General features: G+C 41.6%; 1 protein-coding gene across 1 annotated transcript; it reads right to left on the reverse strand.

Moving 5' to 3' along the window:
- Positions 1 to 1,950: 1,950 nt before the first annotated feature.
- On the reverse strand, positions 1,951 to 24,287 carry LOC125485624 (MMS19 nucleotide excision repair protein homolog). Its single transcript, XM_048609218.1, has 9 exons — positions 23,388 to 24,287; positions 20,767 to 20,892; positions 20,511 to 20,592; positions 19,300 to 19,397; positions 13,086 to 13,244; positions 11,518 to 11,673; positions 9,183 to 9,282; positions 2,837 to 2,939; positions 1,951 to 1,956 (listed from the first exon to the last, which is right to left on the reverse strand). The coding sequence occupies exons 1-9, from the start codon at positions 23,488 to 23,490 to the stop codon at positions 1,951 to 1,953; spliced, it is 933 nt and encodes a 310-aa protein (XP_048465175.1). The 5' UTR covers positions 23,491 to 24,287.
- Between the last annotated feature and the right edge of the window lie 713 nt (positions 24,288 to 25,000).

Here is a 25,000-nt window from a genome sequence, read left to right on the forward strand (position 1 = left end):
AGGGAGCTATCAAGGAGATGTCTGAGCTGCAAACCAAGAATGGGCAGAAGAAGGGGTAAGGCCATTTAGGATTGAGTTGAGGAAGCATGGCTTCACTCAGAGGGTAATGAATCTTTGGAATTCTTTACCTCTGAAGGCTGTCGAATGTGTTTAAGTCAGAGACATAAGATTTCTACATATTAAAAACATCAAGGGACATTGAGATAATGCAGGAAAATGGTACTGGAGTAAAAGATCAGCTTCAAATCGCCTTGAAAAGGCAGAACGAGATCAAAAGGCTGAATGACTTACTCCTGCTCCTACATTTTATGTTCTTAGAAACACTCAAAATCAGAGACTCATCATCTCTCTCAAACCATCCCCTGCTGTTTACAAAGTCACTGGTATGGAGACCTGGGTCAGTTCTCCAATCAAGTCAGTCAAAGCAATGTGGGATAAATCTCGCCTGAGCTTGGGAGGTAGGCAGAACGAAATTTTTCTGACATCAACTCAGTTCCAAATAAAGTTTTGTCAGGCAGCGTCACATATCAGTATCTTAGCCAAATTGCGATTCTTCACCCAAGCCTTGACAGCACTCTGCCAAGCAGACTATTTGACTGATTAAGCTGTGCATAGCATCTCCTCCACATTCTTTCTGATAGAGATCACTGGAAAGGCCAGTGTTTATCGCCTATCTTCTCTGAATTAATCCTTCCACTGTCGCAGCTGAAATTAGCTGATTCATTACATGGCACAGGTATACAGTAATGCAGAAACAGCAGGAGCAGTGAGGCTATTTGAGACTGCTCCAACTTTTGATATGACAGGCTGATCCATCGTCAATTCCATTTCTTGTCCCACACCCATGTCTCCTGATTCAGTTACTGGCCAAGAATCTTTTTTTTTTTTAAAAAAAAATCATTCTTTTGTATTATATCAGCATCACTGGCAAGGCTAGCACTTATTGCCCATCTGCCCCTTGTCCTGGAGAAGATGGTGCTGAGCTGCCTCCTTAAACCACAGCCGTCTCAGCTGTGTCAATAGGAAGTGAAATATATGCAACAACTGAGCATCCACAGCATTTCTGCTAAAAGAATTCCAAAGATTCACAACACTTTTAATGTAGAAATTAGGAGCGGGAACAGATTGTTCAGCCCCTTGAACCTGCTGTACTATTTCAAGTATATCATGGCTGATCTGATCGCAGCCTCAACTCCCAACAGTGTTCCAAACACTCATGACCCCAGTGGAGAAGACATTTTCTTTCTTGAACTATGGCGACTTTTTAGATGAATAACCAGTTTCTGTGCCACAAATGGCTGGTTGCTTATTCTGAGACTCCAAGCCCTAGTTCTAGACTCCCTGAAGGATAAACTTATGGAGCCCTCAGGAGGGTTGAAGGGCCTGTTGAGATGAAGTGTCTGAATCTGAATTTAACATTTATTGTGCAGAACAGGGAACACCCCATGCTCTTGCTGCTCTAAAGTTAGTGTTGCTTCAGACATTCTCTCCTGACATCTTCCAAACTGCTTTTAATTATTTTCAAATGGCTTGAAAAGGTCTCCGCTCACTGTAAACAAGATGCTGGGCTTTATCTCAAGGAGCAGGAATGTAGAGGGATTGCTTTAACTGTATACAGCCTTGGTTAGATCCCATCTGTTGTAACTGGATTCAGTTCTCAGCACTGCATCTTAGGCCTTGGAGGGAATATACAAATGATTCACCATTCACATGGCCACCTGTGTTAACTTATGAGAACAGGTTGCAGCTTCAGACCTCTCCTCAAGGATAAATGTTTGAGGAGTGATTAAATCAAAGTGTTTAAAATAATTGAAAGGGATTTAACCAGATAGGTAGAGAGAGAGAGAAAGAAACTATTTCCTCTGGTGCGAGAGTCCAGAACTAGCGCGAGCCAAATGCAGTATGCCAGCTGGGATCTATACAAGGTTCTGAAAATTAGAGCTCAGTGATTTAGGGCTAAAATTGAGAAATCAGCGGTCATAGAAATCCAGAATTCTACCCTCCAAAAGGGTGTAAATGTTGAGGAACAAATGAAATGCCCTTGAGAGAAGTTTTTATTGGTTAAGGGTACCAAGGGGATTAAAGATGGTGGATGGCCTTGATGTACAGATCAATGATTTCACTGACTGGCAGAATAGGATCAAGGGTCTGAACAGTCATCCCCTATTTCTTTGTTTTCTTTCCAGTCAACAATACAACCAACATATCACGTGACTACTGGATAAACAGTGGGCCCCACCTACCTCCTCTAATGGTTCAGCATTGAAGATCTCAGGGAACAATTTCAAGAATGCAGAACTAAAAGTGATCAGAATCCTGGGAACACCTCAGTGCATGTCAGGTTGGTGCGGGAGTATGCTGAGTTTCAATGGTGTAGCCCCTGAATAGCCCAGCCAATACCGTTTTCAGTTGGGCTGAATACAGCTGTACCCAAGATGCCAGATAGCTGGCTCTTGCAAATCATTCTCAGAGGGCAGTATCATAGAAAACGTTGTTAAGGTAATTGCAACTCTAGGTTCTGAGTTATGATAATCTAGAATGCACTGGGCAGTGGAGAGAGATTCAGCAAATAACTTACATAGGAAAACTAGTTAAAATATTTCAAAAAGTAAAAGGTAGACATTTTCAATCAAACTGTTTAGACATGTAATGACACACCTTGGAATGGGCAGGATGAGAACCTGGGCCATCTGGTCCAGAGTTGGGACACTACCACTGTGTCACAGGAACCCTCAAGGGCCATGGGACTAATTGGCAGTTGTTTCAAAGCTGGTGCAGGCATTACATGCAAAATGATTCTATGATTAAAGATCATTAACAAAAAACAGTCACTCACCTGAAAAGGCTGGAACTTTCTGGAAAGGTTATTTTCAGGCAAGAAGGAGACATCCCCATCGAGATACAAGGCCACAATCTGGGAGATTGTTCCGGAAGCTAGTCTAAGAGTGGATGGTGTTGGAGGGGGAACAAAGAAAACAAAAACTTCGTTTTCATGAAAAATAACTTCTTAAACACTCTGGACAAATTCCAAAAGATAACTAATCACTCCAAAATAATTTTGTTGCCAGATAATTTTCAAAAGCCAGATTTAAAAATATTCACACTGAGGGTGAAAATGTTGCTGACAACCTTGGCATTTGTTTTTCTTTGTTCTTCTGTGGGATTTAGGCATCATTGGCAAAGTTGACAGATGCTGCCAGTCCCTAATTGCCCTTGAACTGAGTGGCTTGTTGGGCCATTTCAGTGCCAACAGTGCCATTAACTGTTAACCACGTTTATTGAGTCACATGGTCTACAGTCACATGTAGGCCAGATTACCCTCCCAAAAGGACATGAGGGAACCAGATGGGTTTTTCACAACAATCGATGATGATTTCATGGTCACCACTGAGACTGTTTCAAGGATTTAGACATGAAATTTAAGTTCCACAAACCACCATGAGAGATTTCAGCCCATGTCCCCAGTGACTTAGCCTGGGTTCCTGCATTACTAGTTTACTGACATTACCACTGTGCCACTATAACCCTGTCCCAAGCTCCCAGAGTAGGTGGTGGATCTTCTAGAACTGGTGTTAGTCATTGGATACCACGGAGTGACAGACTAAACTACTTCAGAGAACAATGAAGAGTCACTCAAGTTGGCGTGGGCTGGGATCATCAAGACCACCCAGACAGAGCAAGGTCAGCAGTATTCCTTCCCTAAAGGGCATTGCAGCTAAAACCCCAGTTTGTTCACCAGTCAAATAGTTTAACTTTTATTAATACAGAATTTCTGAAAACTGAACTCAATAGCTCAAACTGATGTGGTGGGATTGGAAGTTGTAACCTCTACAAACTGAAAGGAAGGAACATCAGACGGTTATCAACTTCTGATAACTGGCAAAACAATCAGTGGGAAATTAAGGGATTTTCTTTTAATTTTACACAGCAAGTTACTGTGATCTGGAATGTGCAGACTGCAGATGGTGAAAGCAGATTTATTAGTAATTTTCAAAAGGGAATTGGGTAAGTACTGAAAGAAAAATTAAATTAGGGCTTTGGATAAAGGATAGGGCATTGGGAGTAAGTGAATAGCTACAAGGGGCATCATCAGTGAATATCTCACCTCCTGACTCCCTAAACCTATCCATCATCTGCAAGGCAAAAGTTGAAGTGGTGGAATAGTCTCTACTTGCCTGAACGAGTGCAGCTCTGAAACACTCCAGGACAAAGCAGCCTGGCTTGACTGGCAGCACATCTGCACCAATTCGTTGCAGTGTGCGTCACATTTACAAGATGCACTGCACAAATTCACCGAGGCTGCTTTATCAGCATCTTCCAAACCCACAGCAACTACCACTTGCGAGGCCACAACCACTACCACCTGGGAGGCTAGGAGCAGCTGGAACATCACCACCTGCAAGGCCTCCCCCCAGCAACTCACCATCCTGACTTGGAAATACATCGCTGTTTTTTCAGTGTCATTGTGTCAAAATCCTGGAACTGCCTCCCTATTGGCACCGTGGGTCTATCTACACCAAATGGACAGCAGCTGTTTGAGAAGCTTGCTTACCAGCACCACCTTCTCAAGGTCAAGAAGGGATGGGCAATAAATGCAATAAATCCAGCCAGCAAGCCACATTCTATGAATGAATTAAAATGGCTCTTTCACAAAACTGGTACAGGCACATAGAGTCATACAGCACAGAAACAGACCCTTCGGTCCAATTCCTCTGTGCCAATCAGACATCCTAAACCAATCTAGTCTCATTTGCCAACATTTGGCCCATATCCCTCTAAACCCTTCCCATTCACATACCCATCTGGATGCCTTTCAAATGTTGTTCCCACCTCCACCATCTCCTCTGGCAGCTATATAATGCACTCTGCATGAACATGGTGCCCTTCAGGTCTTGCCCCTCTCACCTTAAACCTATGTCCTCAAGTTTTGGAGTCTCCTATCCTTGGCTATTAACCCCATACATGTCCCTCATGATTTTATAAACCTCTCCGCCTCTGACGAGAGTTTTTCACAATCTCAAGAGATCCCCAAGGTGTTTGTTGCCAATTTGGTACTTCCGATCAGTAGTCAATACTCTCATGCAGGAAATGCATTCAATTTGTGCACAGTAAGCTCACACAAGCTGCACAGTGATTAACGGTCAGGCAGTAGTCAATGGACTTTAGAAGAAGAATGTAACAGATAAGATTCTGAGGGGGCTTGCTAGGAAAGATGCTGAAAATTACCCCTTTGCTCCTCATGGGGAAACCAAGAATTAGGGGGCACAGTTTCAGATCCATTTAACAGATTTTTTGTTCTCTCAGAAAGTAGTTAATATTTGGAATTGTCTATCGCAGAAATCAGTGGAGGCTGGATTATGTGTGATGGATCTTTGTTTTTTTAAGTATTCTTTACAGTGAAAGCCAACATTCTGTGAAAACAGTCATGTTGTAACATTCAGATGTAGAGAGCTGCTATGGGACAACATTGAATTCCACCTTGTGATGAGAGTAGTGGATATTGCAAGATTTTCAATAGAGCACTCAGGAGGTGGTGGTGGTGGTGGTGGTGTGGCGGTGGGGTGGCGGTGGTGAGGGATGTTGGGGGTCACTGAAAATCAGTTCCAGGGAAAGAGATAGAAGTAGATTCCGTGTTGGGAGTGTTGATTTTTCAGATATTCTGCAGGAAAGAAGTTAAGCACAGTTGGATGACTTGATGCTGTTCGAATAAACCCAGACAGAAGTTTGAGGAAACATTATGCAGCTCAGAAGTGGAGTCAGGATGCAGAAGTAGTCCTGGTCAATTGTGAAAATGGGAAGATTGCTGGCTTTGTGTTGGAAGAAGACATGAGGGGATCAGAAGGTGTCTGTGAGCATTACTTTAGCGCAGCTGAGACAGCGGGAGTTCAAATGCCCATATAGTTTTTACTTCATTGAACAATGCAAGATTAGAGTTTGGGGAAAATTCAACAACATTTTTGGGTCGTTGAAGTTAGCTGTCAGTGAAGAGCTGGAATTATGTTTCTGAATGGGTACTAGATGCAATCTCAGAATCTGAGGAAGCATATACCCAGGACAGGAGGTTAATCAGCTGGCTTCGTTGAAGTTGCAGATCCAATGGGGATTTTCAAGTCCAGATTCGAAAAATGAAGAACTGCAATCCTTTATGAAGTTTAATGAGATTTGATGACTTAGTGTCTCATTAACATCTGTCATTAACATCTGGACAGAGCTGCTGAGAAATCTTGTTGAGGATCTGTCTTGACAATATTTGTTATTTGATGTGGGCTGTGGAGCGTATGATTACATGTATTACCCATGTTTACTATCTTAACTCTGGGTGCATGAAATAAATTGTACACATAACACAGAAAATATTATCATCTAAATTGTATATGCAAATGTTGCTGTTTGTTCAAAATTATGGAATCTCGTAGGTTTATTGTCTTTACAAGACCCCTGCGACTCACCTTTTGTCTATTTGAAAAACAAAGGTTAGTGGTCCCTAATCAAATCGTTACACGATTTGGTGGTCTGGTTTGGGATTCTAACACAAAATTGGCGGTCTGATATGGGATTATAACACACTGAAAATATGCAAGGCTGAGTTGGTCAGATTTTTGATCTGTAAGAGAATTAACGGTTATTGGGGTGGTGGGTGGGGAGTGAAAGGGGAATTGAGGCTGTAAATCAGATCAGATTACCGAATACCAGAGGAGGCCAAGCTTGAGGCAAACTGACCTTTGCCTGTTCCTACTTCTCATGTTCTTATAGTCTGTTTTAATGAAAGATAAATATTAAGCAGAACTCCTCTGCTCTCCTTGGAAAACTTCAGTGGAATTTTTTTTACATCTACAATTCCATGAGGGGGCAAATGAGGTCTCAATTTAACATCTCAACTAAAAGATAGAAAGCCCAACCAAGCAGCACTCGTTTCATTATCAGATTGAAGTGCAAACTTGGATTTTGAGCTGAGATCTCAAATGGGGCTTGCGTATTACCAATGGTTCAGTTGGTAGTACTCTTGTCCAAATCAGAAGGGTTTGGTTCAAGTCACACTCCAGGACTCGAGTAGAAAGATTACCATTGACATTCTTGTGCTGGAGTGTTGCACTTTTGGATGAAATATTAAATCAATGGCCCATCTTCTCTCTCACGTAAGCACAATTTCACAGAAGAGTTATCCCTAATGCCCTAGCCAATGTTTGACCCCTAGCCCTAGCCAATTCAGGGTCGCAAAAAAAAAATTATACGGTCATTACCACATTAATTGCTGTGGGAGCTTAGTTATCACAGATGAGCTGTTGAATTTTCCTACTGTACAACAGCGGTTACATATCAAAAAGTAATTGTTTGGCTTTAGTTCCTTCTGTGGGCGTAAAAGGCAACAGAGAAATACAAGATTTTTTTTTCTTGTGAAACCACAACATTCTGACTCAGAAGCCAGAGTGCTATCTCCTGAGGCACAGCAGAGACTTGAGCTTGACACTTGCCTGAAAAAGAGCTTCACACATACAAATTACTGTTCAAGTTCAAGGAATTCAGCTATTCAGCACAGCAAGTTACAAACATTAAGATGAATGATCAGTTCCTGTGCTTTTCGTTGATGTTAATGGAGAGAGAAATGTTGTCTGGAAGCTGGCAAACAACTTGCTTCTCTTTCACTAACTCCTCACCAAAAGGTTGTTGACGTGCAGGACTGCCCGTTTCTTTTTTCTCGTCTCTTGTGGTAACCTCACCAACTTACAACTAGCGAGAGATCCGAGAGTGAGAGAAGAACATCAACTGCTGGGTTTACAAGACTGCACCTATCATCCATAACACTGGTGAAGTGGCAAATGACTGCATCTGCACATTCATTGCAGTGCAACATTATCGCAAAGGGATGGAACAGCAACTGCCTGCAACATCGATGACATTACCCAATTGCCAGTTGCAGTAGCAGGTGTCTAAAATAAATTGGAAAACATTTGGACGACAGAGTTCACATCTGCACATGTAATCCATCTACATGCACTGGAGGCACTATCACCACTGTGAGACACCATAGGACCCATCTGCATATGCATGGGCTCATGTGACCATATTTGCATGGATGAACTCTGCCAGGCACCTTTGATATTTGGAGCACAGGCTGTAGATTTACAATTCACTCTCTCATCAAATCCACTCTCAATAAGGGCAAACAGTCAATAAGTTGAACCAGTCTTGACTGGGACAGAGATTGCATCCTACACAAGAAACACGAGCAGAAGTAGATGATACAGCTCACAGGTCTGGCAGCATCTGTGAAGAGGAATCAGAGTTCAAATCACCTGACCCAAAACGTTAACTCCGATTTCTCTTCAGAGATGCTGCCAGACCTGCTGAGCTTTTCCAGCAGCTTATGTTTTTGTTTCTGATTGAAAGCACCCATAGTTCTTTCGGTTTTTAGACAATTACAGCTATTGAGACTGCACTGGCAGTCAATACAACCATGGCTGATTACCTGAGTTCATTGCCTGAACTCCCTGACCATGACACACAGCCACACAAACTCCAATTTCCCACCCAGTCCACATACGCCTCTATTCCCTGATGGACCAAAAATTTATCAATATCAGCCATGAATATATTCAATGTATGAAGCATCTACTGCTCTCGGGAATACAGAATTCCAAAGTCACATAACCTGCTGAGTGAACAAATTTCTCAACTGAGTCCTAAGTAAGTTACTCATCGTCAATGTTTCCTCTAAGCTGTGTGGCTGTGCAGCTGCTTCGATGGTCCACACTGCATTGACTTCTAGTTCTGGGAAGTCACTCTCATGCACAGACCTCGGAAGTCCGTGCAGGAAATAAAGTTAGCGTGAACATTAGTCCTTACCCTGAGACTCTGTCACCACGTTCTAGATTCCCCGACCACGGGGAAACAACTACTGTGTCCACTCTGTCAAGCCCTTTCAGAATTTATGCTTCAACAAATGTCCTTCCAAATAATATGTGGCCCATAAGATCTCCTGGTTGGGAGGAATTTTTCATTAGACTGTTTCTTTTTTCCTGGCCCAGGGGTTTCCATCACCCAAGAGAAGATGTGAATACAAGGGGAGGGTGGGAAAGAAGTATTTGGTCATGATGGCTTGGCCATGGTGGTGTGGGGCAAGCTTCACAAACTAAACAGCTATTTTCTGTCCCTGAATATTGTTAGAAGTATCAAAAACTTACTCCGTCTCGCCATCACTGTAGGCAGTGCTGATCACAGTCCCAAACGCCATGATCACCTGTTCCTCACATAGGATGCCAAGCGGGACCTCACAGCCACAGTCTAGATCAGATATTTTACAACGTTTAGTGAGTAAAATTCATATTTCTTCATTTTTTTCAGTCATAAACTTTATTATCTACCTCCACTTCAAATTACACTAACCCAAATCAACAGAGAAGGGGAACTGTAGGCAGCAGTAAATCTGATCTTAAAGACAGCAGCTCTGACAGTTCAATACTCCCTCCGTGATGAACGGGAATCTCAGCCTAGATTACATGTGTAAACCCGTGAAGTGGGACTTGAGCCCCTCAACATTCTGACTGAGGCGAGGCAGCAACCCAGTGAGCCGCAGCTAACACTTTAAAGATTTTTCAAATTCCAGTTCTGAGAAAGGGTCATTTGACCTGAAACGCTGACTCTGATTTCTCTCTAGAGATGCCAGACCTGCTGAGCTTTTCCAGCAATTCTGTTTTTGTTAAACATTTTTCCAAAGTAGGTTGCTTTCTTTTAAGGTAGTGCTATTATAGTGGGTTGCATGGAAGTTCATGTCTGGACTCACTGCTGCATGGCGTCTTCGATGGAGGGAGGAGAAGAGGGTCAGTGTCTCGGTAGCAAGGCCCACATCTGATTTTTTTTTTAGAAAGCTACAGACCAAAGAATTGAGCTGTAACGTAACTGGGCAAAAAGCAGAGTACGATATCACAAGCTGTGCTTACTATGACAGAGAATTCCTATCAGTGTCACATCTGTTTCCTATCAATGGGAAGACAGAGAGGGAGGGTACTGATCAGTTCAGACTCAGTTTTTAATTTCAGGATACCTCAATATGTAAATCTCCCATCCCTTGCTCTGGAGACATTGGTAACTATGTTAGTTACAGACATTATACTCAGAGTAAAAGAACACCCTTTTTTGTAAACCATGTTTTCTTGTTCCTTTAGCTAATCCAATCCAGGTCTCTAACGAAGAAATACCGCTCAAATGTAGACGTCAAACTGTGTCTGAAACCGGTCTCTTGAGGTGCTTGACTCCTGATCTTCGAGCTGCATGTCCTTGAGAAAACAATGACAAGAGTGCCTGGGAGAGACGTGTTACGTGGATGCTGTGGGTGGGGGTTGCAGGAAAAAAATTGGGGCACTCGAGAGGCAGTATCACTTAGGACAGGAAATGACAGAAACATGGAAAGAGCTAGAGGCTATTTGGACTCTCAAACCTGTACCACTAACTAGCGAGCCCATGACTAATCGGAGGTTGAACCCCAATCATCTGTATTGGTACCATTACCCTCAATATCATCAGCTAGCAATCTTAAACTAAAACTATTAATAGAGTTAGCATCCACTGCTTTTTTATAGCTGAGTTCCACGTATCTAGTAGCTTTTACATGAAGACTTGCATCCTAACCACTCCTAACTGGTCTGGCTGATTTTAAGGATATGTCACTTTTTTTCTAAATTCCATCCACAGAAAAAGATTCAGGATAGAGTGGATGAAACAAAGAGAGAGTCTGGCTAAGTGATAACTCAGCCTTCCTTCCCCATGGAAATATCTGTGGTCCATTCAGCCCCTCTGTGCAGTCCTGTGAATACGGTCAACCAACTGAGTGGAAGAGTGGGGAAGTGGGAATTAATCCACTTCCCACTGCTACTGGAAATCTCAGCATGTTGTGTGACTACACCTTTGATTGGAAGTTTCATTTTAAGTTGAGAGAGAGAAAGAGGGGCAGACAGAATACAACTGAAACAAGATATGTTTGAGAAATGCAAACAGAATATGAATTCTAACAAAATGGGCAATAAATTACAGGCTGGCAAAGTTCCAGGTTAGGGTCCCAGCCCATGGCAACTTAACTGATCTGCTTTTTGAATCCAAAGTAGAAAAAAAACAAAAGATTTAAAAATTGATCAAATTCTGCAAATATTTAATCAGAAGAAAATTAAAATAAAAAATGGGCAAGTACTAGTTTGGGGTTTGAATGTATGCTTGAAGATTGTGGTCAATGTCCTTCAGTAGTTTGAATGAATACTGGATTAACTACTTCAAAAGAAAAATAAAGAGGGAAAAGGTGTAGAAGTCTCAGAAAGCCTAATTAACCTCCTCCTCATCCAATGGAATCAGAGTAAAGCATGCTTAATATTTAACAGCAATCGCACTGTTTTGTGTGAAAATGTAAAAAGTAAGTGGAAGCCTTGACTTGTTAGAAAGGTGAACAGACCTTTCCCCTGTTCTGACAGGGAATGCTGACTTGAATGCTTAGCATTGCTAGTTTGAGTTTGGGTGTAAGGTATTGTTTACCTTGTACAGCTGTCTGGATGGCCAGTCCCAGCAGGCATGGGATGACCATTTGGTGAAAGTACTGGCTACTCTCTCCAGCACCACGACAATGTTCTGCCACCAGCTGCAGGCTCTGGCAGGTCAAGATGGCCGTGTCACCTTCATTGCCTGAACTCCCTGCAAGAAAAATAAAGTTAAACTAATTAGGTAAACCTGATGATGGAGCTCTTTCATACATTACTGCTGGGCCACAGTTTGCAAAACTGTCTGACATAGGACAGGATAGCTGCCTCCCCCTCCCAAAAGTCTGGTGTTCTTCAGCTGAAGGAATTTTGCAATTCAAGAACAGGAAATAAAAATTTTACGTTTATATTGGGCCTTTTATAATTATATCACATCCCAAAGCGCTTGACAGCCAATTAAGTACTTTTCAAAGGTTGACAGTAGCCATGATGAAATGGAGGTGCCGGTGTTGGATTGGGGTGGACAAGGTTAGATGTCACACAACACCAGGTTTTGTCCAACAGGTTTATGTGAAATCATAAGCTTTCGGAGCGCTACTCCTTTGACAGGAGCAATGCTCGGAAAGTTTGTGATCTCAAATAAATCTGTTAGACTATAACCTGGTGTCGTGCGACTTCTAACCTTGAAATGTCGATTCACTGTTGCCACGTAGAAAATGGGTCAGCCAATTTATGCATAACAAGATCCCAAGATCATGTGCTTTAATCAAACAAAAACAAAACTTGCTAGAGAAACTCAGTAGGTCTGGCAACACGCACGGAGAGAAAAACAGAAGGGGATGTGAAGTATGGTCACTGGACACTAAATGTTAATTTTCTTTGCTCTCCACAAATGCTGCTAGACCTGCTTAGTTTCTCCAACAGCTTCTACTTTTGTTTGTTTCAGATCTTCGGCTTCTGCAATCCTTTGTTTCATACTGGTATGCTTTAATGTTGATTAAGGGATACCCTCTCTTTTCTACCCAACAGTATTGCCTTGGGACCTATCCACCTGAGGGGGCTGACAGGCCTCAGTTTTATGTGTCAACTGGTATGTGCCTCGACAGTGCAGCACTCCCTAGTTGAGTGTCGGCTTTGATTGTTGTGCTCAAGTTGAGGAATGCACCTAAACTCACAAAGCTCTGACTGAGAAATACATGATACCCACAACTGCCAATAAAGGCAAATTGAAGAGGGAACAAAACTATCAAACAAACGTTCAGACTTGCAATGTATTGAGTTTCATGCCCCATGAGTGACCGACCGCGACGTTCTAATTTTAAAAACATTAGTCCTAATCACAAGATAGTTATCAATAGCAGATCACTGATCACTCTGTTTGCCTCTGATGTACCTTCTTTGGTCTCCTTAACATTAATGGTCCCCTTGCCTTTCAAAATCCCTGCCTTTTTCATTGATACTATCTCACCCAAAGAAGACATCAGTTCCAACCGGAGGGAGAGTTTTATAAACCTCTCCACAGCTGAACAGATACTCTTGAGTTATGATTTGGAAATAAACCTCAGCTTTCAGCAACTCAGTTCACCAACTCTTTCATGTGAAAAATACTTCTTCTGTAGGATTCACCTTTCTGTAAACGGATCAGATGCTGCAGCAGGACTGGGACTGTCCTCTTCACTATACTGGGGTGCGTGGAAATGGCAGCCAGAGCCTGTATACTGCGTTGACGCAAAGCATTACCAGACGATGCAGGAGGTTTGTCATCACTCTTTACTTCCATCGGTTCTAGAAATATCAACATACAAAATAATCATATACAAAACATTCACCCCACCCCCCTCCCCTATTTTCGACATATAAACTGACGTTTTCCCAGCCACCAGCAGTTCTGAGGAAGGGTCACCGGACCCAAAACGTTAACTCTGTTTTCTCCTTCACAGATGCTGCAAGACCTGCTGAGCTTTTCCAGCAACTTTGTTTTTGTTCCTGAACAGCATCTGCAGTTCTTTCGGTTTTTACAAAATATTCATATTCAGTATTAATTACTCTTTTGGTTACTCTCCTCAAAACTCAGGGCATGTTTCAGACAGTGTTTCAACTCCAGTTCCAGTCTCTCTTGCTCAGGGAAATTTCAGAGCAGCTGGTTTAAGAAGTTGAAGCAGAGAAGCACAATTAATGCTGCAAGTCCAATATGAGCCTTCTTCAGTAAAACAGTGTGGCCCCACCTCACCTCCAACACAATGGCTTGTTTGTGTCTTGTTGGCTTTGCACTGATCAGATACTAAACGAGGTCCAGTCTGATTTGCAGGTAAATGGTACAAGATTTTCACACTTGGAGACAACGGCAGCAGCCTGTATGCTAAAAATGCACATACTCTGACTCTCCACAGACCCGGAAAGTGTTGGGAATGTTGGCTTGCAAACAGCTCTGCTTTAAACTGGCTATTTGCTTCCAAGATAAAAGGAGCAGCAAGGTGGCTTAGAGGTTAGCATTGTAGCCTCACAGTGCTAGGGGCCCGGGTGATTGTCTGCGTGGAGTTTGCACGTTCTCCTTGTGTCTGCGTGGGTTTCCGCAGGGTGCTCCCGTTTCCTCCCACAGTCCAAAGATGCGCAAGTTAGGTGGATTGGCCATACTAAACTACCCATAGTGTCCAGGAATGTGTAGGTTAGGTGGATTAGCCATAGGAAATGCAGGGTTATAGGGACAGGACAGGGGGATGGGCCTGGGTAGGATGCTCTTCGGAGGGTCAGCGTGGACTCATTGGGCTGTAATGGCCTGTTTCCACACTGCAGAGATTCTATTCTATGGACAAGTAACAGCATTTCTACCTGCATACATGCTCTAAGTAATTCACGTTGCTATGGAGCAGGACTTTAAGAGGGGAAATGTTTCTTCTTCACAGGCAGCCCGTTATGGGTGAGCGGGAGGGAGGGAAGCTAAATGCTTTTATGGTGCACAACACAATCCGTTACAATATTAAGAATAGGTTTTTGTTCAAATCCTACAGATAATCATATATACTACCTTGGAATCTATATCTAAGAGAAATCAGCTAAGGAAAAAATTCAAACTAATGTCAGGCAATAGAAGTGGCCTCCCCTATCATTAAAGTCTGTGAAAACATCATGACCGAGGTTGGACTACCAGCCTGTCCATCTGTAAGATACTCTACCAGACAGCCAATCACAGAGGAATAACCTCGCACTGCTGCCAAATAGTATCAAGTTGGGGGGGGGGGGGGGGGGGAGGGAAATGTGTGGTCTAAGTTTCAACTATATACAATCTGAAGTTTTTGTGTGCTTTACTGCGAAGAAAAGCTGAAGCTGTAACAAAGTTGTATCAAAATAAAGTACCTGAACCTACCACCAGACTCGGACTCTCACTGGAAATATATGAGATCTAACACAAACGATCGTTCCCCATGCTCCTAATTAATGGAGTGGTCAATTAGTGATTTATTCAGCGACAATTTTTCGCAGATACTCAGTGACATGATCTGCTCTCATCAATGCAGACAGTGTACTTGGGCAAAGGCAATTACATATTGCAAGGAACATGATTTTACCAGGTGATGTGGTATCAAGGAAATAAACCACGCCAAAACTAGCAGGTCAAGAGTCAACAATGTAAAAATACTTTGTGATTCTCGTCAATGCGCTTTTGGAACAATTTCTGTTTTGTAAACAAAATGAATTGCAAAGATAACTTGCAATTCCTCTCTTGAATAGAGGAGTCTGAGGGGAGATAAATAGAATTACTCAAAGTTTAGAGAGATTTTTATGAAGTACAAACGAAATAGCTTATATCAGAGATGGGACGGTCATTGGTCACAGATTTAAGATAATCAGCTAAAAAAAAAAATCCAGGTGGGCAGCAAGGATTTTCTTTTAAACACAGCAAGCTGTTGTGATGTGCAATGTGCTGCCTGAAAGGACGGTGGAAGCAGATTCAACAGTAACTTTCAAAATGAAATTAGATATTTCAAAAATGAGACATTTACAGGGCTATGTAAAAAAAAAAAATGAGATTGGGATGAAAAGGATGTTTCCTTCAAAGCTATAATGAGCTGAATGGCCTGGATTACATCAATATGTGGTTGAATTTTGCCATACCTGTCATATGGTAGGAGAGCCACAGGCAGTTATAAAACCAGCAGCTTTGATGCCAATTCCCACTTTTGAAGAACCTTTCACGTGGGTTTGATTGATCGTGTAGGTCCCCTCCCTAAAACCAAAAGTGGGAAGCAGTATTTGCTAACCTTAATGAACGGGTCTACCAGATTTACGGATGCAATTCTATTACGCAATGTCAAGGCAGAAAAGGTTGTGGAGGAGTTGCTTGCTTTCTTCCATTATGGACTACCCAAGGAGATTCAGTTAGACCAAGGATCCAATTTTACTGCCAAATTATTTAAAGATGTCATGGATAATTTAGGCATCAAACACTTTAAATCAAGTACATACCATCCTGAATCCCAGGGAGCACTGGAAAGGTGGCATCAGACCGTAAAGACTATGCTGAGGGCTTATTGCCAGGATTATCCAAATCATTGGGATAAAAGGTATACCATTTATATTATTTGCTATTAGAGATGCTCCAAATGAATCGACTCCATTTGAATTGATATTTGGACAGGAAGTAAGAATGCCGTTAAAATTAATTAAGGAAAAGTTGATAGGTCCAAAGTCAGAACTCTCATAGTATCTAAGTACCATCTCATGTATCTAAGGTGAGAGAAAAATTAAACAGAGCAGGTGAATTAACGAGACATCATTTGAAGGTGGCACACCTTCTAATGACGCAAGAAGCTGATAAGAAATCTAAAATTCATACATTTGCCTGTGGGGATAAAGTATTGGTGCTGTTACCACTGGTAGGAGATCCCTTCAAAGCAAGGATTAGTGGTCCCTATGAGATTGAGAAGAAGTTAAGTCAGGTGAATAATCTGATAAAGATGCCAGAAAGGAAAAAAAAATTATCGGGTATGTCATGTGAACACGCTGAAATATTACTATGACAGGGAAAGGGAACTGGAGAAACAGGTGTTAGTTACTGCCACTCAGAGTGAAGAATAAAATCCAGATGATGAGGATTTTGATGTGGCTTAGAATAAATTGAATAATGAGGAAGTCCTTAAGGAATAGGATAGGGTAATGAGCTATCAGTCCCAGGAACAGAGAACTGAATTGAAAGACTTGTTACAGTGCTGTGAGGGCATATGTAGAAATAGAATGGGGAGGACTAATACCATAGCACAAGAGGTTGACTTGGGAATGCTGTTCCGATAGAACAATACCCCTACAGGCTTAATCCTCTCAAAGCAGTACAGGTTCAGAAGAAAGTGAAAGCAATGCTCCAAGAAGACATCACACAGCCGAGTTAAAGCAAGTGGAGTTCGCAGATCATGTTGGTTCCCAAACCTGATGGTACTTAACGATTCTGTGTAGATTATCAGAAGGTCAACAACGGTGACCAAATCTGACTCAGACTCAATTCCAAGGCTGCAGGACCGTGTGGAAAAAGTAGGACAAGCCACTTACATCACAAAGTTGGACTTACTTTGCTGTTGCTGACAAGTACCTTTGTCAGAGAGAGTAAAAAGAAGTTTCTGCTTTTGTAACCCCAAATGGGTTGTATCAATTTAAAGCCATGCCCTTTGGAATGAAAAATGCACCAGCCATTTTTCAAAGACTTATGAACAGAGATGTCGCAGGATTGACTAATTGTGCCATCTATACAAGCGACTTAGTGATCTTTAGCCATTCATGGAAAGATCACATGGAGCATTTGGCAGAGCTCTTTGAGAGACTACAGAAGGCAAAGTTGGTCATAAACTTGGCAAAAACAAAATTCGCAAAGACAGAAGTGATTCTCTTAGGGCACAACATCGGACACAGACGGATGACGCCAAGGGACGTGAAGACGAAGGCCATCGAGGAATTTCTAAGACCATCTTCAAAGAAGGAAGTGTTACGATTTTTAGGATTGAATGAATTCTGCAGGACATTTGTGCTGAACTTTAGTAGCGTGGTCACACCACTGATGGATTTGTTAAAAAAAAGTACACAAAATTTTGATGGCAAGAACAATGCCAGGAGGCATTTGAGAATTTAAGAGCAGTGTTAACCACTGTACCAGTTTTAGCCACTCCAAATTTCTTGAAAGCATTTAAAGTAATCATTGACATAAGTGATGTAGGGGTTCGAGCTGTGTTGTTACAGGAGGATGTTTGTGGAATTGAACGGCTAATTGGTTATGTTTAAAAAAACTCAAAATCCACCAGAAAAATATGCCATAACTCTTTTTCAATGGTTGAATCTGGTAATAGCCTAACATCATTTTAATATTTACATTGCAAACAATGCAAACCGATCACAATCCTTTGACATTTCTGGAAAGATTTAAAGACAAGAACACCAGATTATTTTGTGGAATCTTATGTTACAAGCATTTAATTTACAGATTGTACATGTTGAGGGAAATGTTACTGCAGATGCTTTATCGCGAGTTTGAAAGAAAAACATTTATACAAGATAGAAACGGTAGAGTTCAATGTTATATGTAAGTAGAATTAGTATAAAAGGTGTAACTCTAGATTAATGAGCTATGGATCTAGTAATAGAATGGAGTCAAGGAAGAGAAAAAAATGAAGCCATCTTTTCTTAATGATGGCTCACTTTTTTCTTAAGGGGGGGTCATGTTGCGAAGTTGGGTACAGTATTTATGGACTGGGAGGCGGGACGTTAGAATTTAGTGTTTGTAAAATTCTAGGGGGAAGCAGTGCATGGTCCCTTTAAAATATAATGTGCTTTTTCTATGCTTAGAGATTCAAAAAGGACGTCTGTGGGCAGCCAGCTTGTGGGTTTGCAGGTGCACAGAGCACCTGAATTGAAACATGTGCATCAAACAGTTGTATAGTTAGCAGGCCAAGCAGCAGTTTTGTTTTGTTATTAAGACAAGTCTTGAATTTAGCCAATTAATTTGAACAAGGCACTTAGATACCAAAAACCAATTAAATTTAAATCTGATGGTTTTGACAACGTAAGACCAACCCTGTTGTAAGAGACTGACATGTCATCAAGGATATAAAAGAAGAGGACAGTTGGACAAAGACAGGAGAGCGAACTGCCATCTGCCAGAGTTAATGGCCATCAGCTCTAAAGAGAGAATCAAGGGCTCTCACAAAATTCTCTCAGTCTTAGACAAAGCACCATCTAAATGAAAGATACCTACGGTACAACTAGTTAATATTCCTATTCAATAGAGAAGGCATTCCTGACAAAACATCGATGAAGAAGGCAAAGAACATTCTGGAAGACCTATAACCTGGCTGTAATTTCGAGCCATTAAATTATAATTTGTTTTTTGTTTTTGTTCTTTATAAGTGGGACTTGCATTTATTGGAACAGCATACCATTAGAATCTTGTTTTATTCAGGAATAGTCAGTAGTGAGAGGAGAATTGTTCAGTTCGTTAATAGTTTAGCTAATTTGTTCACTGTTAGAGTTAGCTAAATAAATTTGTACTAGTTTATTGTAAAGTGAGTGTTAGGGATTTCTTTTATTTAATGACGAGAAGTTGCTGAAAACACAGATTACACCCTTTCTCACACTCCTTTTAACAGATTATAGCACAAGGTGCTCCCTTTTGGGTAATTTGTTGTCAGTTCTTGGTTCGGGGGGAGGGGGTTGGGGCGTGGGGGTATTCAACTTTTGCTTTATAACAAGTACGACTCTAAGTCTAATAAGGTCAAGGTAGGTCTAAGGTCTTTTGGCATTCCAAACCTTGTTACATCCTTGTGTAACAATCCATCTAAATTAACACGGCAATGTGATATACCTGTATTTAACTCTTGCGTCAGTGCTGGGACCATCTTACTAATGAAAGCGGAGGGATGGATTGCAGAAATGGTCGTGGAAGCTTCCAATGCTGCAGCACTGAAGAAAGAAAGGTTTGAAAAAATCAACAGCTTGTATTTATATTTAGCACTTTTAACACAGTAAATAAATCTCAAAGCCCTCCACAGAAATATAATCAGACAGAATACTGACACTCAACAACATGATATTAGAACAGGTAACTTGATCAAAGATGCAAGTTAAAATAGGAGAGGGAGATGGGCAGGAACTGCAGAGTTTAGGGACCATTCAGCTGAAAGCATACTGGTTTTATGGTGGGACAGAGAAAGTGAGATTGCACAAGAGGCCAGAATTGGATAAGAGACCATGGGAGAGTTGTACCACTAATCATTATTACGGATGGAGCTTTAAATATGGTGAAGAATTTGAAATTTAAAGTGCACAGTCATTGGTGTGGAGGGCATGCAGACCACCAGCACTTGGAAAGGCCAGAGCAGACCAGCAGGCAAAAGTTCAGCCTCAACACTATAATCTTTGATCGCAGGCTCACAGCTCATTGGGGAAATGAGGGGGCTACGTCCCAAATTGAACAGAGGTCATTTACTCAAACATTCTCTTGTTGGAGCAGTCAATTCCTTGCTAGGGGGTCTGTAGGGAGCAGTCTCCTGTGCCTCACCCATACAACAAGTATTTCACCTGCCAGTCCGGTATTCAACTACTAGGGAAGGACAGGAGATGGGCAATGGTCATAAGATGTACAGACCATCTAAGCTAAAATTTGTCCTCAGCCCAGGTTGACACTAACATCCTGCAGGCTGGACAGAAGACGATTAGGAATGAGAACCCTGGTAACTCATTTTTCATTCTCAAGCTCCAAGTTGCTGTGATCAACAGTAAAAGCTGTACTGACTGATCAGCAGTCTTGGAAACAAATCATTGATGCTCTTATCTGTATGGCATCAAGATGCAAATGTTTGTTTTAAACTGATTAAGCCTTCAGGTGTCTATATGCCACCTGGTATCCCCCTCTCTTCCAGAGTTTTGGAATTAATTTTAAATTATCTGCTACATATTGCAAGGCTGTTGCACAGCAGCCAGAATACTCCAGAAATGTTCTGTCATCCATCACCAAACAAGAAACGGAGCAGAGTTTTCCCTGGAGTATTAATAGGAGACAATTAAAATCCTCACCAAACCTGAGGGTCGGCCTCCTGCAGGATCAATCTGTTCAAATGGTCTACACTCAACTCGATGTCGGTGGGGGACAGCAAATCTATAATCGGAGAGAGATCAATGAAGCCAGACACACAGTGAAATAACAGTAGGTAAACAGAGGTGCTCATAGCAGTTCTGCACAAGTTAGCCAGCCTGCCATTCAAATGAGTTCAGTTAGCAAGCACAAAAAAATTACATCCGAGCACACGTGAGAATCTGAAGAGGATCTAACCTTGCTGTGATGCCAGAACTGCCAAAGTGCTGATCCCCACCATTTGTAGTTGGACACTGGAATCAGTCAGTGCAGAAAATACCAGGATACAAAGCTGATCCTTAAAGGTGCACAGAGGATTTTCGTCTGCAAGTGCAGGAAGTTGGGGGAGAGAAGACAGAAGAATTAAAAATCAGATCAATGTGATCATTTCCCATCAGACATGCACATTGCTAAGCTTCATTGTTCAAAAATAATAGTTTGCATTTACCTAGCACCTTAATTTAATGCGCTAGAAAGTCCCAAGGGTTTTACCAATCTTGTACACAAAGTCACATGAAGAGGTATAAAAAGATGGATGATAAAAAGCTTGATCAAAGCAGTAGCTAGAAGCCAAACTTCACGTAAAGTGGTATAGACACTTGAGTGAATTCCAGAAACTAGTGCCCATCTAGCTGAAGGCATGGTTACCTATGGTGGAGTGATAAATTGAGAGGAGCACCAAGATCTAAAAAGCTTGTAGGATGAGAGCAGGAAAAAAAAAAAGAGAAGCTACAGAGAGGTTTGACTACAAACATCTGGAAAACCTGGAAAATAAATAGCTACTAAGCATGTACTGACAAACAAAAATAACTCCTTTATTTGTCAACGAACAAACTGCAATTTACACTTATTTTTTACGAAGGTAATTATATCTCCTACAATGCCTCAGCAAAACCATTTCTTAAAGGGGCAACATCAAAAATCACACCAGGTTATAGTCTAACAGGTTTATTTGAAAACGCAAGCTTTCAGACTCTCGCTCCTTCTTCAGGTGTTAGTGAGAGAGGCGGCATCAGACACAGACTTTGAAAGCTTATATTTTCAAATAAACCTGTTGGACTATAACCTGGTGTTGTGGGATTTTTGACCTTGTCCACCACAGTCCAAAACCGGCACCTCCACATCCAGAGACAACACAATTCCATTTTTTATATTGCTGATGCTGGAATATTAACACAAGCAAAAGAGCTTGCTCAGTGATAATGATTCTCAAAGGATATGAACATTACAGCCTATGGTGTAAAAGGTAGCCATGATGTGGAGGTGCTGGGGTTGGACTGGGATGGACACATAGAACATAGAACATTACAGCGCAGTACAGGCCCTCGATGTTGCGCCGACCTGTGAAACCAATCTGAAGCCCATCTAACCTAAACTGTTCCATTATCATCCATATGTTTATCCAATGACCATTTAAATGCCCTTAAAGTGGGCGAGTCTACTATTTTTGCAGGCAGGGCATTCCACGCCCTTACTACTCTGAGTAAAGAATCTACCTCTGACATCTGTCCTATATCTATCACCCCTCAATTTAAAGCTATGTCCCCTCGTGCTAGCCATCACCATCCGAGGAAAAAGGCTCCCACTGTCCACCCTACCTAATCCTCTGATCATCTTGTATGTCTCTATCAAGTCACCTCTTAACCTTCTTCTCTCTAACGAAAACAGCCTCAAAACCCTCAGCCTTTCCTCATAAGACCTTCCCTCCATACCAGGCAACACCTTGGTAAATCTCCTCCGCACCCTTTCCAATGCTTCCACATCCTTCCTATAATGCGGTGACCAGAACCGTACGCAATACTCCAAGTGTGGCCGCACCAGAGTTTTGTACAGCTGCAACATGACCTCATGGCTCCGAAACTCAATCCCTCTACCAATAAAACCTAACATACTGTACGCCTTCTTAACAACGCTATCAACCTGGGTGGCAACTTTCAGTGATTGCTATCAACCTGGGTGACACAGTCAAACATCACACAATACCATGTTATCATCTAACAGGTTTATTTGAAATCACAAGCTTTCGTAGCACTGCCCCTTCGTCGCGTGACTTTTGAACTATGGTGTAAAATGCGTTTCTATCAAACATAATTGTATTATCAATATTCTAGGAACACTTTATATGGAAAAATCAAACAGTTACATTCTTTAATTTACATGACAGGTAACAAATGATAAAATATCAGAGTCCAGAATTTGCTTTCAAAGTCTGTCACTGGCTGTTTTCAGTCTCCAGGGTGGAGTTATCTCTTGTGGTACTGAGAGTGAACACACATTGAATAAACAAACATTACAAATAAAGCAGCAGCAAGTGTGTTGGTCATGCAGCCGAGGTCTTTGCAAGATAGTCTGACATTTTTTGCACTCTGCTCGTTGTTGTTGCAACCTTCCGTTAACTCAGTCCTTTTTCCTGTGACATAAGAGTAAAGTATCCAGGTTTATCCGCACTTTCTCTCATTGATGCTGTGATTCGACTTTCCCTCAAATTCTACAACAATGTGAAATGATTTCAAACAATTCACAGGAGTGTTACCAAAAATCAAAATGATAAAGAAGTCAGTTGAAGAAATAGACTTTAAACAGCATTTTATAGGAGCGCGCAGGGCAAGAAGTTAGATGGATTTAATGAAGGGATTCCAGAGCTCAAGACTTGAGCAACCAAAGACAGTTTCCAAATATAAAACCATTAAAACTGGGAGATGTGCAAGAGGCCACAATACCCTCGATAATATCCTGGAACACCACGGAGGCTTGTCGTGCACCCCCACTTCCTCCATCCCCACTCCCTGAATATCTGATTGACACAAAATCCAACCCACCTTCCTCATCTCGATCCCACTTATGGATTAGTTTAATGAAAATTTTCAGAATTCCCAAGATTGTCCAACGTTGGCTACTCTGCAAAAAAGAACATCCCATCATTAGCTCAATTTAAAAGGTTTGAATGCCAATACATGTAAAGTGCCTCACAGTGTCCTTGTCAAGTGCGTCACACCGAATTAATGTTCGAGCACAGTGGCAATCATGTAAGGAAACTTACCAATCTGAGACAGCAAAATCCTACAAACAAGCATGAAGGGCCAATTAACTAGTTTGTTAGTGGTGCTTTGCAAAGAAATGCCAGCCAAGACACCACCACTCCTCTGTTCCTCTTTGCATAGTTCAGGTTGCTTTTTCACATTTTCATACTATACCTGGAACGTTGTGCATAGTTTTCGTCTCCTCACTCGAGAAAAGGAGACCAAAGTAGAAGTGCAACGAAGGCTCACCAGTCTGATTCCTGTGATGGAAAGGTTGTCACACAAAGAGAGATTGGGTTGACCCAGCCTATATTCACAGAAACTTAGAAAAATGACTGAACTCTCAATGAAATGTATAAAGTGCTGACAGGACTGGACAGACTGAACGAAGGGATGATGCTCTCCCTGGCTGATGGGGTTTAGCACAAGGGGTCAAGGTCTTAGGATAAGAATTAGGAGCAGAGGGAAATCATTCAACCTTTAAAAGTCTGTTCTGCCATTCAATGTGATCACAGCTGATCTGATAGTTCTCAACTCCACTTTCCTGCCGTTTCCCCATAATCCTTGATGCCATTAATAATTAAGTCTGTCTATCTATCTTGAGTATATTCAGTGACCAGGCCTCAACGGTAGATAATTCCACAGCTTCACTATCCTCAGAGAAAAAAATCCTCCTTAACTGTCTTACATGTGCAACCCCTTATTCTGAGATAATGTCCTCTGGTCCTAGGCTCTCCTACAAGGGGAAACAGCCTTTCTGCATCTACCCTGTCAAATCCTCAAAAAATTTTTTATGTTTCAATAACGTCTCCTCTCATTCCTTGGTATTCCAAGAAGTGCAGGCCTAATCTACTAACCTCTCCTCCTAATACATACCTGGTATCAACCTAGTATACCTTCTCTGCACTGCTTCTGATGCTACTGCATCTTTCCTAATGAAGGGTAGGCTACTTAGGAATGATGAGAGACATATCTTCATTCAGAGGATGGTCAGTCTGTGGAATTCTCTAAAATAGAAGGCTGTGGAGATCAAATTAGTGAATATATTCAAGAGAGTAACAGATAGATTTCTCAACACTGAAATGACAAGGGGGTTATGGGATAATGGTGTTGAGATCAGCCACAATCAAACTGAATGACAGTACATGCTCAATAGGTTGAGTGGCCTACACATACCATTATTTTTTACGTTTCTACGTTTAAATATCCAAACAGGACAACAATTCTTCAATATACAAATTCTCTGCGGAAAGAGTTCAACTTTACACTGTGCATGAATCCAGAGTTTTGACAGGTTATTGAACTGTGCAAAACACCATAGCTTTAGTTGAGGCTACTTTCAAATTAATGTTATTTCCAAGAGGAATTCATCAGGTACTGACTGGAAGTGGAATCCACTGCACGAGTGTAAG

This window comes from Rhincodon typus, chromosome 20, assembly GCF_021869965.1.
Source record: "Rhincodon typus isolate 14 chromosome 20, sRhiTyp1.1, whole genome shotgun sequence".
Classification (NCBI taxonomy): Eukaryota; Metazoa; Chordata; class Chondrichthyes; order Orectolobiformes; family Rhincodontidae; genus Rhincodon; species Rhincodon typus.

Excerpts from the sequence above, each read along its gene's own strand:
- LOC125485624 (XM_048609218.1), bottom strand. The coding sequence starts at position 23,490 with ATGATGGGATGTTCTTTTTTGCAGAGTAGCCAACGTTGGACAATCTTG. Across the intron at positions 20,893-23,387 it reads GTGGGATCGAGATGAGGAAG|ACGAAAATCCTCTGTGCACC; the intron begins GTGGGTTGGATT and ends CTGCACTTGCAG. Across the intron at positions 2,940-9,182 it reads TACAGTGATGGCGAGACGGA|ACTAGCTTCCGGAACAATCT; the intron begins GTAAGTTTTTGA and ends ATCCACTCTTAG.